We start from the raw sequence: 14,229 nt of genomic DNA, 5'->3' as shown, positions 1-14,229 counted from the left end.
AGGCATAGCTGGAGGCTGCTTTGTCTGTAACAATATACACACAGGGTATATATATATGCATTCCTATGTGTATGAAAATCTAAGCTAACGCATATATTTGAGCCTCCCTTAAATATCCAGAAAGAAGAGGCATATTTCTGGACAGGTGCTTCTTCTCAAATACGTGAGATAATTCATCTGCCATCAAACCTTTTTCTTCCTGTGTATAACTGAAATTCAGAGTTGCAAATGCACTGAACATAATGAGGGAAAAAAGATTATAGGCATGTAAGACCACTTTTCAAGCCCTGTATTGTACCAAATACAAATCTTCTTCAATTATCCGGAGTAAGCATTAAGTACATGGGTAGAGTCTGGAAGTGGCTAAAAGGCCCATCAGCCAGAGAATGAAACAGAACTGTGCTCTGCAATGTTTGTCTTTGATTTTAAGTGCAGTTGCTAAATATGTGTCTCTGCACTTTCACGTAGAAGTGTTTTTTGCAAGATGACAATGTCACAAATGTACCAAAGAGGAGAACATAGATGAACTCTGATGACAGCCTCCTGCAACAGGAAGTATTTTTCAAATACATGCTCTTAAAATTCCAGTAAAAGTAAAATACTACTTTGGAAGAATCCATAAAAGTTTTCAATTAATATAAAATGGTTCCTAAACTGTGCATTTTACTATGTTAATAAAGTTTGTGTCTTCGCAACAGTGAAAATTCCTAACAAATAAAGATCATACACAAAACAGAAGTACTGTTAGCTGTACACAAAAACTATTGATATAAAGAGCACTCTCTGTCTACTATAATAAAAAGCCAGTTATCTGAGCTCACCAAAAGGCAAGACTGAGAAACACATGTGTAAGACTGGTGGTATGCTGGAGGCAAGGCTGGTGTGATAATGTTAAGCACTATGGCATCTTACCACCCAGAGCCCTTCTTGAAACCAGGGTGGAAGGCTTCTGTAACTGCCTGGCACAGCTGAAGTCTCTGCGCCAACCAGTCGGCAAGAAGTAGCAGCCTACGTCGAGCTTTTCTCATTACCACTGAGTTTATACCTGTCGGCTCCCAGGGAACTCACCAGTCATGATGAACCTTGCAGTCCAAAATTATTTAACTTTTTAGTAACTTGGTGGACTAAATCTGGATGAGAAAGTTGGAGAAGTAAAAGAGAAAACACAAGCCTTCCATCTCATCTGTATTCACACAGTAACTGAACACTCAACAACTCTAATTAAATTGTCCCAAGTCTTTAACAGCAATTCTCTAAGTCTTTATGAATTTTTTTTTTTTTAAAAAGTTTATAACTCACCTTTGTAACCTGTTGCAAAAAGAATAACATGGGTGGAGATACAGTCACATGATAATGTTTAGCCAGCTATCATGGTTTAACCCCAGCCAGCAACTAAGTACCACGCAGCCGCTCGCTCACTCCCTGCCATCCCTGGTGGGATGAGGAGGAGAATCAGAAAAAGACAAACCCATGGGTTGAGGTAAGAACAGTTTAATCATTGAAATGAAGTAAAATATACTACTACTAATAGCAATTGTAATGAAAAGGGAGATAACAGAAAGAGAAGTAAAACTCACAGAAAAAAATCCAGAACAAGTGATGCACAATACAATAGCTCATCACCTGTTGACTGATGCCCAGCCAGTCTCCGAGCAGCGATCCATGCCTGCTCTGGCCAACTCCCCTCAGTGTTATTGTTCAGCATGATTCATATGGCATGGAATATTCCTTTGGCCAGTTTGGGTCCGTGTTCCTGACTGTATTCCCTCTCAACTTCTTGTGCCTCTCCAGCCTTCTCACTGGGAGGTCCCTGAACTTAGTATAACACTACTTAGCAACAACAAAAACATCAGTGTGTTATCAACATTATTCTCATCCTTAATCCAAAACACAGCGCTGTACCAGCTACTAGGAAGAAAACTAATTCTATCATAGCCAAAAGCAGGACACCAACAAATGCCTAGAGCATTATTTTGTACCAATCAAAACTGTTCTTGATCAGAGAAACAGCCAAGTGACAAGTTGTGTAACAGCACACAAGTATTTTTGGTAACAGGCTCCTGAACAATCACTGTTTAATGATCAAATAGTGCATTGCATGATGCAGGCAAATTCTGTCTCTATGGAGAATACTCCATGTATTTTTTATGTAGGATCTTATGAATATAACTGCATACACTATGAATATTTAAGGACCATATGAAGGCTGGATGAACAGTTGAGAGATGTCCTTCACTTAGATCTCTCTATAACAAATATAAATATTTATTAGGTTGCAGTTGCATTAACATCATGTATAATACTAAAACATGTACAGCTGCATCAGCATTTTCTTTTATGCTCTGTCTAGCTTAGAAAATAATTTTGAACTGAAAACTTGAAAACTATTGTCAAGGAGAGCATTGCTTTTTTCAGGTAAAGAGAGCATAAAGAGGAGGACATAAGAGATTATCCTCCACAAAATCTTTCTGCTGCATTTATAAGTAGATGTTGGAGTTTTATGTATTTTATGAGTAAAGTTTAGTCCATTGAATAACTGTGATTATTATAATCAAATTAAAAAAAAATCAGGAAAACCACATAAAGTCTCATTTAGAGTACATTGTCTATTTGTGAGAAATTCATAGCAGTGATGAGTCTGAAAGCAGTATTCACATTGATTGATGCATTGCTCTCAGAACAGTTCCTTTGGTTTCATGAGGCAAACCTTATTTATTCAGACTATCATCTATAAGAGTAAGAACCAAAGTACACTTTGCACAGGTAAGCAAAAAACTCTAGACCTGCAGGTTCCCAGGCACTGAAGGTTTAATGCTGACTGTGGTTTTTGCTCTTAGAAAAACCCCCAAAAGTTGCCAGTACTGTAATTCTCTTTTTATGTTGCTGGATTTTTTAACAATAAATATATTTATACTATCGATGGACCAAATTCCCCAAAGTTTGAATAACTAACAGAAAAATCCACTCTACCTTTGTAAGACAATCATTCACAGTACCCTTATAAAGCTCAATCTTTCAGATAATATAAATACCACACTGTTTATCACTATTATAGTAAAAATAAAATCTGATTTTTCAAGTCACAGCAGATGTAAGTTGAATATAGCTTAGCTATGTATCTAAGTGCCTTGGGCATAAATAGGTAATCAATCATACTTAATCAATATTTTGTTGAGCCATGCAGATTCCCATGTCTATAATTCCAGCTTTATTCAAATGCTCTTTAGTTTCAGTACATTCTTCATTGATTTGGGCTTTTTTTGTCCAAAAGAGGTACAGAAATAAATAAGTGGTATATCTTAAAATATGGAAGTAGCCATTTAGAAAAAAAAAAATACTTTTTGACTACCATTATATCCAAAACATTTCACTATTTTAAGGTTTAGAACAAGCCTTCTTAGTTGTCTCACTCTTACCGAGAATATCCTACTAAGATTATTAGATGGACTACAAAAGTAGCAGAATCAAGTACCAATTGCTTACTGTAAGATACTCATTAAATCACCAACACAGGCACAGACATGCCATGAGAAGGAAGTGCAGGTCTTTATACGCAGTTTCCATCTACTTTCAGAAGGGGCAAATAGAATGGATTTAAAAGCCCTACAAGTTCCAGTTTAAAATACTAAACAGAGCCCTCACAACCACAATATTAGGGACCACAGCCACATGTAAATGTTTATTTTTTTTTAGATGTTGAAATGTGATGAAATGCCTCTTATTATCAGTCTTTTCATTGCCTAGGTTGGCGGTGAATAAACATGAGCACAGTTGTTTCAGTTTGTTTGAAAACTATTGAAAAATGTAAATAACCATTGAGCTTAGAATAAACAGTTGAATGTGGCATTTGCTTTCATTTTAAATAGCTTGAAATGACAGGAAGAACAGCATGACATTAAAAGCACTATCTGTCTTACTGTGTGGTTCTTTTCCAGTGACTTTCTAAAAGCATTGCTCTTCACTTATTCTAGAAGATATCGAGAAGCTTCGTGACTGGTTTGATCAGTGAAATGAGAGGTGAGAGAGAATTTTTGCATTTAAAATTGCTCTTTAATCTGCCTGTCCTAGACCTAGCAGCTCTACCAGCTTCTCAGTGTCTCCACAGACTGGTTCATTTATTGCAAAAAAAATTATATTTACTTGTAAATACATCTAAGTATTCATACTAAGATGACCGTCTTTCTGTGCAGAAGTCCCCTTTCTTACCCAGAGGTAAAAAGTCTCCTGTCTTATCCAGTAGTAAAGGTACAAGTGCAAGTAAAAGATAGAACCAATGTGTATTTCAGTCCCAAATTTATTCTGTTTTGGTAATTCTTTGCATCTGGGGTAAGAAAATGAGTGCAAAGTCACTTCTGGTCTTGCATTAGACCTCATAGCAAGACACACCATAGCTCTTAACACGGCTCATTACTATCTTCTGATTCAAAAGGCAAAAATACAGCTCCAGAGTCAAATGCCTTTGAAAACAGGATCTGAAAGCAACGGTATTTTTGGCTTATATCTCGGTTAAGCAGCCTTCAAATATTTAGCTTTAATCTTGACTGAAAAAGTCTGGTTGCTCAGAGTGAAATATATTGTGCTGAACATCAGCTTTATTGCCTCAATAGGGTGTTCCTTCCAGCAGGAGATCTAGTCAAGCACTTCTCACTCTTCACTTCCCTACACATCACAACCTCAATCAGCCATGACTTTTGCCTGTTTCATAAGTTGCCAACAAGTCCTTAGCCTCTGAAGTTGCTTACTATTGTTGAGAAAAGATTCCAGAAGTCTCACCTCAATCTGTAAAGATGACACCACTGTTAATTTTCCTTACTATACTTTGAGTAGATGATAAAGTAGATATCCCACCAAACATATCTTAACTTTTGTGATGAAAAACTGGCATAAAATCAATCTTAACATTGTCCTTGTCAATAAAGGTGATGATGCAGGAGTGAAACATTTGAACTCATTTTCATTTACCATCTCCTACCTTGGTGCGCTGATACAGAAACACTGTAAGGTTTGTAGATGGGACATCAGCTGTCTAACAGAAAACTGATACCTCAGACTACAACCGCGCAAGATGCATGTTTAAAAGAGGCAGTTAAAATGCAATTCCAGTACTGTGCACTCTACTCAAAACCTCTGCTCAATGCAATGTAGAATATGAACCTAATTTACAAAATCCATTTGATAAATCCTAAACAGCCACCTTGTCATTAGTCCTCACTAATGCGGCATTGCTGCCCTCCCTACCATCCACTGCAGGCTCTCCAGCATCCTTATAGTAACAACACCTCTCTGCGGTAAATCAGGGCTGCTGTAAAGTTCCGGAATGAGTCACTGCTGCCAACTGGCTGTGGCATGTATTGCTATGCATAGAAAGAAATTAAGCAATAATTCAAATTAATTTGTGTATTGCTTTTATGGAAGGATTAGGAGTATGATTCATAGCGCATTTAACAGGGAACCACAGTGTGGTTTTCAGAAAAAAACCCACAACAGAACCTGAGGTCCAGAAGGCTGTTTTTTAATGGAGTTTTGAATCCTTTCTGGCAGCTAGGGATATCCTCAGTATGGCAGTGTTTTTGTATTAGAGGTGTAAAAATATATCTCGGACAGTAACGACAAAGGGCAAAGTTCAGCTTTGTGAAAGAAGCTTGTTCTGAATAAAGTTTACAATGACCAGGTCAAGCTTCTGCTCTGAACCGCACTCTGGTGGACCTCTCCTTCAAGCAGAAGAGGAGCACGCATGGACTGGTCACACTGAACTAAGGTTAGTTACTCTGAACAGCACTCCTATTCACCAGGTACAAACCCAGGACCACCTCTCTGATCCCAGAAGCTGCACGGCAGCTGTTAGTTAAGCTCTCCATCCAAATTCACACAACGAGCTGTTTTTAAAGTGAGGAAGGTTCACATAGGAACTATTTCTTCCCTTTTGCATTTATCTTCTAATGTCTGTACCTCCTCTTCCTGTGGGTAGTCTTCTGAAGTTCCTCTGAGATATTACCTATGCTGCACCCAACAAAAGCTATATATCTGTTTCAAAAGCAAGTAAAGAAAAAGGTGTGAGGTGTGTCACTCCCCCTTCCCTCTCTAGCCCCCTTTTTTTCTGAAAGGTTTTTCAGTTTACTGTCCCTTTGGTTGGGCTTGACATTCAAAATACTGAATGTAAATGTATGCACTATAATGACAAGACTCGACTCTTCTTGAGAAACCTTTAGACATTTCCTTTCATGGACTCAAAAAGGCCATCAGGAAACTTCAGAATATTTAGATATTGATAATTACAAAGGAGTGATCCAAACTTTTAAATGCTTATCTAAATATATTTGAACAGTTAGGTGTTTCAAGGTCAAATAGTCAATACAATCTCTGATTAGTGATGAGCAAATATCAAAGTTTTTTTCAGGAAATGCTGTTTAAACATTTTAAAAAAATCTGCTGCAGCCATTCTATTCTATTTTTTGAGTTCACTTTCAGCTTAGCATTCAAATGACTATATTCTATTAGAGCAAAGAAAAATAGGAATACTCACAATCCATGACATTGCATTCATGTGCACAACTAATCAAACCAATGGGGCTTGCATATAGTAGGCAAAAATTGGAGTGAAATACTGTAGTCAAAAATGAAAAACATAAACACATAAAGAAATTGTAAAATGCTTGTGGGTTGCCTACAAGCAGAAAATGAGAAAAAGTAAATTGGAGAAATTATTCATTATAAATTATTTTTTCATCTCTAGGATTTGGTGCGAAAGAACAATTACACATGACATTTGTTGCTGGTCAACAAATAGATCCACTTGCTTTTAGTATCCAGTCAGACATGTGGTATAGTGGTTTATTTGGGAAGAAAAACTGTGTTGATTATTTCCTGCAAAAGTAAAAATATTCTTTCCTAAAATATCACTTACGAATTCATATATAGAAAATATGACAGTGAACTTTTCCTTCAACCTGCACACAACAGATTTTAAACTATTATCTCAATCTGTAAGAGCCCAAGATGATTTAGTTTGCACTTACAAATCTTTGCAAAATGGCAAGAGATTTTTACTGTAAACCAGTGGATGACAGCAGATTAAGGGAAACCCATCTATTCCCCATGGAATATAGATGTTGAAAAGACATAAGAAACAGAAGTATCTCCAAAACACCTGAATTTGTCCTACAAGGTGACATGTTTCTTGCTACTATCTAAGCAGGCATAATAGAATATTTGTTTGTTCTTATTGGAATCATCTATTACAAACTAAAATGAGTCCTTTAATTGTGTGTATATTTTGTGTTCCTGAAAGTGTAAGCCAGGGGTCCTCAAACTACGGCCCGCAGGCTGGATACAGCCCCCCAGGGTCCTCAATCTGCCCCCCCTGGTTAAGAAGTTTGAGGACCCCTGCTGTAAGCATTTCAGAACAACGTGGAAATGGCTGAATGCTTTCCTAACGTTGATAATCCAGTGCCCCAACTTCTGCTTTCCATATATTTATCATTCCGAAAAGGTATAAGAAATGCTCCCTAAAAACTGTTTCATTGCCTAGGACATTTGTCAGTACTGTAGATGAAGGGAAAAAAAATGTATTTAATTTACTATCTTAATCTTCTATTACAAGGGGTTTGTTTTGAAATTTGTGACTCATGGATTAGGCAAATCCATGCAGTTCTGCACAGAAAGGTCTCACACATTTTGATACTAACAGATAATATACTACTTATCGATGAAGGGTATACATTTTAAATTCCTTTTTTTAGCAGGGCTTTTATCTCATTTAAAGATGGAAACTTTGTTAGAGGTAAATAATAAAGAGAGGAACTTTCTTCCCCCTCCTTTTTTGCATCTGTTGTTCAGTTGTGGCTCTTGGCATTAACTCAAGGTGTGTCCCTGATTTGAAGTGGCCATCACCTAATCTCTACTCTACAAATACAGATGGTTGAGTAAAGCTTTACCAACAAAGATTAATTGCTGTTTCAATTTCCTTGGTTTTTTTTTCTAGGAAGACCATTAGTTGAATAAAAATGCGTCTTCTCAGTTATAGTGTATCTTCTCAATGGTTCTAGTGATAGGATTACGGAATGGATGGGATGTTCATTTTACCTTTGGATTTGCCACAGCTGGAACAAGTCAGACATCATATTTGATAGTACTTTCTCCTCTACTTGGATATCTGTTGTTATGGTGATAGTTCCCAGAGAGAACATTAATGAGGATGACTTGAAAGCTTTGATGTTTACAGCACAATTATTTTTAACACCTCATAAAAAAAGGTGACAGTTAGTACTGCTCCTTGCTAAATATGCATCATTGTATCAGCTTTCATAAAAACTACCCAAATTTCTGTTTGTTATGTATCTGTAACACAATGTTGAATACAAATGTACACATATATATTTATATGTGATAACAAGGATTCAGAAGAACAAATCCCCCCTGCTTTCTCACAGAGGGTATAACCTGTTTTTACTGAGAACAAACCTACAGTAACAAGTGACTTATAATATAATCTGTAGAATACCTGTATTGTTCTTTTGTGACACCCTGAGAGCTACCCAGCACTACCTTCTCCTATCTAAAACTAAGCTGTGAATAGTTCTACAAGCCCACAACACCCAAAACGCAGGTTTGCAGACACACTGCGTCACCCAGACTGTAATTCACCATCAAGGGGTAAGCCGTAGAGATGGAGGAATTATTGGCCTGGAGTTTTCCAGCTCAGAGGTACTTGATGTTCACCAGAGTTTGGCTCATATATGACATCAATGCACATGGTTACTTACATATTCTTCATAGGCCTCGTGTGCAGGTGGCGGGGGTGGTCTGTAGCCTGGGACAGCCGGGGTGCCCCTTGCTCGAGGGGTGGGAACGCCCCTTGCCACTGGTGGGACGGGGAGGGCTCCACGGGTCACCGGCGCTCCTCTGGGTGCTTGGGCACCTCGTCCAGGTGGGGGCGGAGGAATCGCACCCCCACGTCCCCTGTGGGGAGCAAAAGGAACGATCACTTCAGCATGTACAGCAAGGAAGGACATGCAAGTGCTACCTCATTTTAAAGGCTCTTAAATTTTTACTACTATTTAATGTATTGCATAACTGGGTTTTTGGCAGCTACAATGTCAAGCACTTCTAGACAGGATCTCAGGCAGAAGTCGTATTATGGAAAAGCACAATTTTTAAGCCATCCAATGCCTTTTATACCTGACCCTCTTGTTGCTTGTACTAATGAAATTCTGGATCATTGTAATTCACAGAGATGCAGAGTTACTCCAGAGCAGTTCTAGAGGGAGAAGAAAGTGAAGGACTTTTTCTGTTGCTCTCAGATTATTTTACAAGAGCAGTCATCACTCTCATTCTCATGTCTGTTGGTGGGTAGGAGAATCCGACTGGCAGAAGATAATGCAGGACGGCAGAAAACTGGAAGGCAAAGTAGAGCAAGAGTATAAAGGCACAGGAAGAACTTTTCTTCCCATCTGATTTAGTTCAGCACAAAGCCGATAGCATCGGATTCTGCTTTCCCCCACTGTGCAGAGAGAACAGCACATATAGACAAGCACAGAGAGGTTTAGCATCCTCCCCTATATTTATGCTACCTCCACCTTGCTGTACTAACTGGTAAGTCAGAAAAGCTGTTACCGGTTGAGAAGAGGTTCTTGTAATTACATCATATGACAAATTAGAAAGGGGATATATAGGGGAAGCAATCTGAGAGTTTTGTTTCAGAGCAGTATGCTCCTGAGTGTGTTGCCCTTTCTGAGAACTGTGAGTGCTGGGTATAACCATGCGTGACACCCAGATCCAGAGCTGTCAATGGAACTCAGGTCTACTGTAGCAGTATGAGCTGTGACTCATTCCCTGCTGAGACAACCAAACCCATAGTGTTAGCTTGTGATGTCCACTACTTTACTACACATTTCAGTAGCCAATTTTAGAATTACAGGATCACAGAATGCTTTGGGTTGGAAGGGACCTTCAGAGATCCTATAGTCCAAACCCCTTGCTTTGGGCAGGGACACGTTTCACTAGATCAAGTTGCTCAAAGCCCGGTCGAACTTGACCTTGAACACTGCCAATGATGGGGCATCCACAACTTTTTTGGGAACCCTGTTCCAGTGTCTCACCACCCTCATCAAAACAATTTCTTCCTTATGATCAAACCATACCTACCCTCTTTCAGTTTAAAATCATTGCCCCTTGTCCTGGCAATGGTCTTGGTAAAAAGTCTTTGCCTTTCTTATAAGCCCCCTATATATACGGTAAGGCTGCAATGAGGTGTCCCCAGAGCTTTTTCTTCTCCAGGCTGAACAACTCCAACTCTTTCAGCATTTCTTCACAGGAAAGGTGTTCCACCCCTCTGACAATTTTTATGGCACTCCTCTGGACCCCCTCCAACAGGTCCACAACTTTCTCATACTGAGGACCTCAGAGCTGAACACAGCTGAACACACCAGAGTGGAGTAGAGGGGGAGAGTCACCTCCCTCAACCTGCTGGCTATGCTTCTCGTGATGCAGCCCAAGATATGGTTGGCTTTCCAGGCTGCGAGCACATACTGTCAGCTCATGGCTAGCTTTTCACCTACCAATATCCTCAAGTTCAGCTCTGCAGGGCTGCTCTCAATCCCCTCACCCCCCAGTCTGTGCTGACTCTGGTGATTACACATGTGTAGGACCTTGCACTTGGCCTTGTTGAACTTTGTGAGGTTCACACAAGCCCACTTCTCAAGCCTGCCAAGGTTCCTATAGGCAGCATCCCTTCCCTCAAAAGTATCAACTGTCCCACCATAAATAAAATTATGCTATTAGCATGAATTATTAGCATAAATATTTAGCTTAAAATACTTCCGTTGCAGTTTTATTTTTTTTTTAATATTCTCCTCGGATTTCTGATTGTAAAATAGGAAAAGCAAACAAGATCTTATATCTGTGCAACTGACTCAATCAGTAGGGAATAAATTGCAGGAACTGGGGGCCAGCACTCCACTGATTATACTTTGAAATTAATTTAAAAGCTGCCAGTCTGTCATAGTGATGTTCTGAACATCATTTTTAAGTCAAGCCCTTTGGAGATGTTAGGTGTAAGGAAGACTGGTTTCTGAGCCCAGAAAGACTTTGACTGGAAGATGGTCATAAATGCTCAGTGTAAAAAATCCTATGTATGTGCATCATACTACTGATAAAAAATTCCATTCAAGAGGAACTGAAGGAAAACATGATAGACACCTTCAGGTGGGGAATAAAAAGAAAAAAGTCATAGGCAAGATCAGCCAGTTTAGTTACCAAAGAACAACCGTCAGCATAAAATAAAGTACTTGCATATCCTATTTCCTCCAAAATAACAATGGATTCCTTAGGACCCATCCTGAAATGGTCTCTATGGACACCTAGAAGTAGCTAGGTAACTTAGATGCCCGAGGCAACAGATTTCTTAAGGGTTCACAGTGAAAAATGATTCTGATATAGTATATTAAGATTATATACTGGCCTTAAGAACAAGCAAAGTTATCTGTTACACATATATGAAAAAATACTTGGAAGAATTCAGGAAACATTCATACACAAATGTTTTTAGACAACGCAATCAAATTTGCCTAAAACTGATAACTCATGCAACAAATAATATTTGATTCTACATATCTATTATAGATACAATATGAATTAAAAAAAAAAAGTAATTATTTGGCAAAGTCCCATCCACACTACGTAGCCTTCTCTGACAATACTATTTTATTGACCCCATGATTTTATGCTACTGACCCCAACAATTCTGTGTCGGCATAACAACATTCTTTCCTAGAAATATCCTTTCACTGGATTAATAATCTGCTCTGATTTGTAGTTTGATACTTGTACACCACTCACTGTAGCCTGTGAACTGTAGATCTGAGAACCTGGCACAACACAGACCACACAAGTTACCAGAAGAAAAATATTTTGGTTTACTGACCACGATGTGTAGGTGATTTCCTTTTTTTTAAAAAAGACAACAACTATGTTTGCTTTATCATTGTTTACACTTTCTAAAGCTATTAGTACAATATCTTAGGTTACCACACCTTGAAGGAGCTGCAGGTGGCACACGGATCCCTCTTCCTCGAATGCCCCGTCCACGTGCTGAATCCTCAGAACCATTTAAATATGACAGTTCTCTCAGCTGCTCCTGGCGAATTTCATCATTATAATCCTGAAATGCAAAAGGTGAAACTTGCTGAAAGTTTGTGTTTTGGCTGATCTGCCAAACCACCCCAAACAGAAATTACATGAATGGTATCTGGATGAATTGCTTTGCATTATCACCTGCACGCTGCAAACCCATACAGTGGCAGTGGACAGCTACCTATAATAAGTGGACAAACAAATTTATATGGGTAGTTAAGGTGGCCATAAAGTATATGTACACACAGAATAAAACAGAGAAGGCACCGAAGGCATAAACACAAAGCAGACACCAGGAACATAGCTGTATACAAGATGTAAATGGACTTTCACATACAGAAGGTAACAATCTCTAACAACTTGAAATTATATAAAAAAATGCCTTTTATGAAGATTTTATATTTTTGCCAGACATCCTTGGCTACCTTTACACACTTAAAACACAAATTCCACCTTATATTGCCCCTTAGCATGCAAAATTTACATCAGAGTCATTGGATTGGATTGCATTGCTTAACCCAGTAACAACTAGCATCACTGAATGTAGCCTTCAGTTATTCTGCATATCCACTAAACAACTTCTGAAAGGCTCTCTTTAGGACTCCTAAGTAACAAAGCTATGTTTACTATATAAAATTGTTAAGTGATATAAAATAGGCCCATTCTAAGATTTCTGGGTATTGACTAGCACTGCAAGATTCTGCTGGCTCAATAAACAGCATCAGATGAATTTCATTTTCTTACTGATACAAAACACATAGTATTGGGCACTTTTTACTTTTTTGCAACCTCTGTCTCAGTCAGAAGTTCCTTTTTCTTTAGGTTTCTTCCCTTTGTATTCAGTTCTTTGCCTGCTGATCACGGTAATAAAAGCCCACTGCAGTAGCCGGCTCGCTGGCAACACAACTGTGCAGCAGCTAATTAGTGTTTCAAAACAGAAAGGATTATTGAATTTCAGCCCTTCAGTCTTTCCATTCTTCCACAGGCAACTGCCATGGACTGTCATGCAAGGCTATGAAAATGCTACAGGGCTTGCTGCTTCTTGGGGGGGTGACTGTCTTGGATGAATTACAAGTGACACTTCTTTTTAGCCAAGTTAAAGACCAAGTGAACACTGAGACGAAACCAGGGCCTTCCTCATTCCTGCATCCTGAGGAGGTCCAGGGAATCTTTTTAAAGATACGATGCTGATCCTGTTGTGTTCTAAGAAAGTGCAAGCCTCATCACAATTCCCCTTTTAAATTTCTAGGGAGTGCAGACAGAGTAAAATCTATTAATGAAATTCAGAAAAGACCCCCAATTACACAAAATAGTGCATGATAATTGCCGGAGAATCATAAATAAAAACAAAACCCTAATTTGCTAATAAACCAGACAATGGCTTTCAGTTCACACCAATCCCTGTAGCTTTTTGCACATTTTTCTATCATTCTGACATTAATGGCAATCAGCCAAAGACATCTTCCTACATCAATGTGCTCTGTAAAACACAGAGGGAAAAAACCAGATAGAATCAATGAGGTCACATTTACATCAATTGCTGAACAGGCACCATCCACGGTACCTTGCTTAACATCTTCTATTACTCACACTGGCTTTACAAGGATTAGGACTTCAAACTTGCTGATTGAGTTTACCCTTCAAATTCCACATCAGTGCTGGGACTGAATTTCATTAATAATGCAAGTAAATTTTGTAAGAGAAAGATGTAAGGGAAAAAAAAATAAAAAAGAAAAAAAGAAAGGACCTGCAAGGGATAGAAACTGAAACTTTCTGTGTTGCTGCTTTAATCCCTCTCCTTTGGAAAACTGCCGTATAAATGAATTCTACCAGAAATTGCCTCAAAGCTGTTATTCCTTCCTCAGATACAGATATCATTTAAAGTATTAGTATTAATGAAACAGAATATCCAAATTAAATTTATTATATACAGCCAGATCTGCAAATCTGCACCATTCTGTTATGCAATGCCCTTAGTTTTTCTACAGGTTATTTACTACATGTCCAGTTAAGGAAAATGTACAGTGTATTTTGGAATGCCAAGGCAAAGACAACAAAGTACACGGAAGACTGTAATTAAGATGATGGGATGGGTATCCT

The 14,229-nt window shown here is 38.5% G+C and overlaps 1 protein-coding gene across 6 annotated transcripts in view; it reads right to left on the bottom strand.

The window, feature by feature from the left end:
- Positions 1-14,229, bottom strand: part of KHDRBS2 (KH RNA binding domain containing, signal transduction associated 2) — a 393,065-nt gene that overhangs the window by 136,137 nt on the left and 242,699 nt on the right. For all 6 annotated transcript variants that reach the window (XR_008732950.1, XR_008732951.1, XR_008732953.1 and 3 more), the window contains exons 5-6: positions 12,030-12,157; positions 8,763-8,958 (exon numbers count right to left, since the gene is read on the bottom strand). Coding sequence is in view for 1 of the 6 variants with exons in the window: in XM_055714848.1 (XP_055570823.1) it covers positions 8,763-8,958; positions 12,030-12,157 (324 nt within the window). In the remaining 5 variants the exon portion in view is untranslated. The remainder of the gene's footprint in view (positions 1-8,762; positions 8,959-12,029; positions 12,158-14,229) is intronic.

The sequence above is a fragment of the Falco cherrug genome, chromosome 6 (genome assembly GCF_023634085.1).
Source record: "Falco cherrug isolate bFalChe1 chromosome 6, bFalChe1.pri, whole genome shotgun sequence".
Lineage (NCBI taxonomy): Eukaryota > Metazoa > Chordata > Aves > Falconiformes > Falconidae > Falco > Falco cherrug.
The sequence above is the reverse complement of the archived record's forward strand: the minus strand, read 5'-3'. Positions and strand labels throughout refer to the sequence as shown.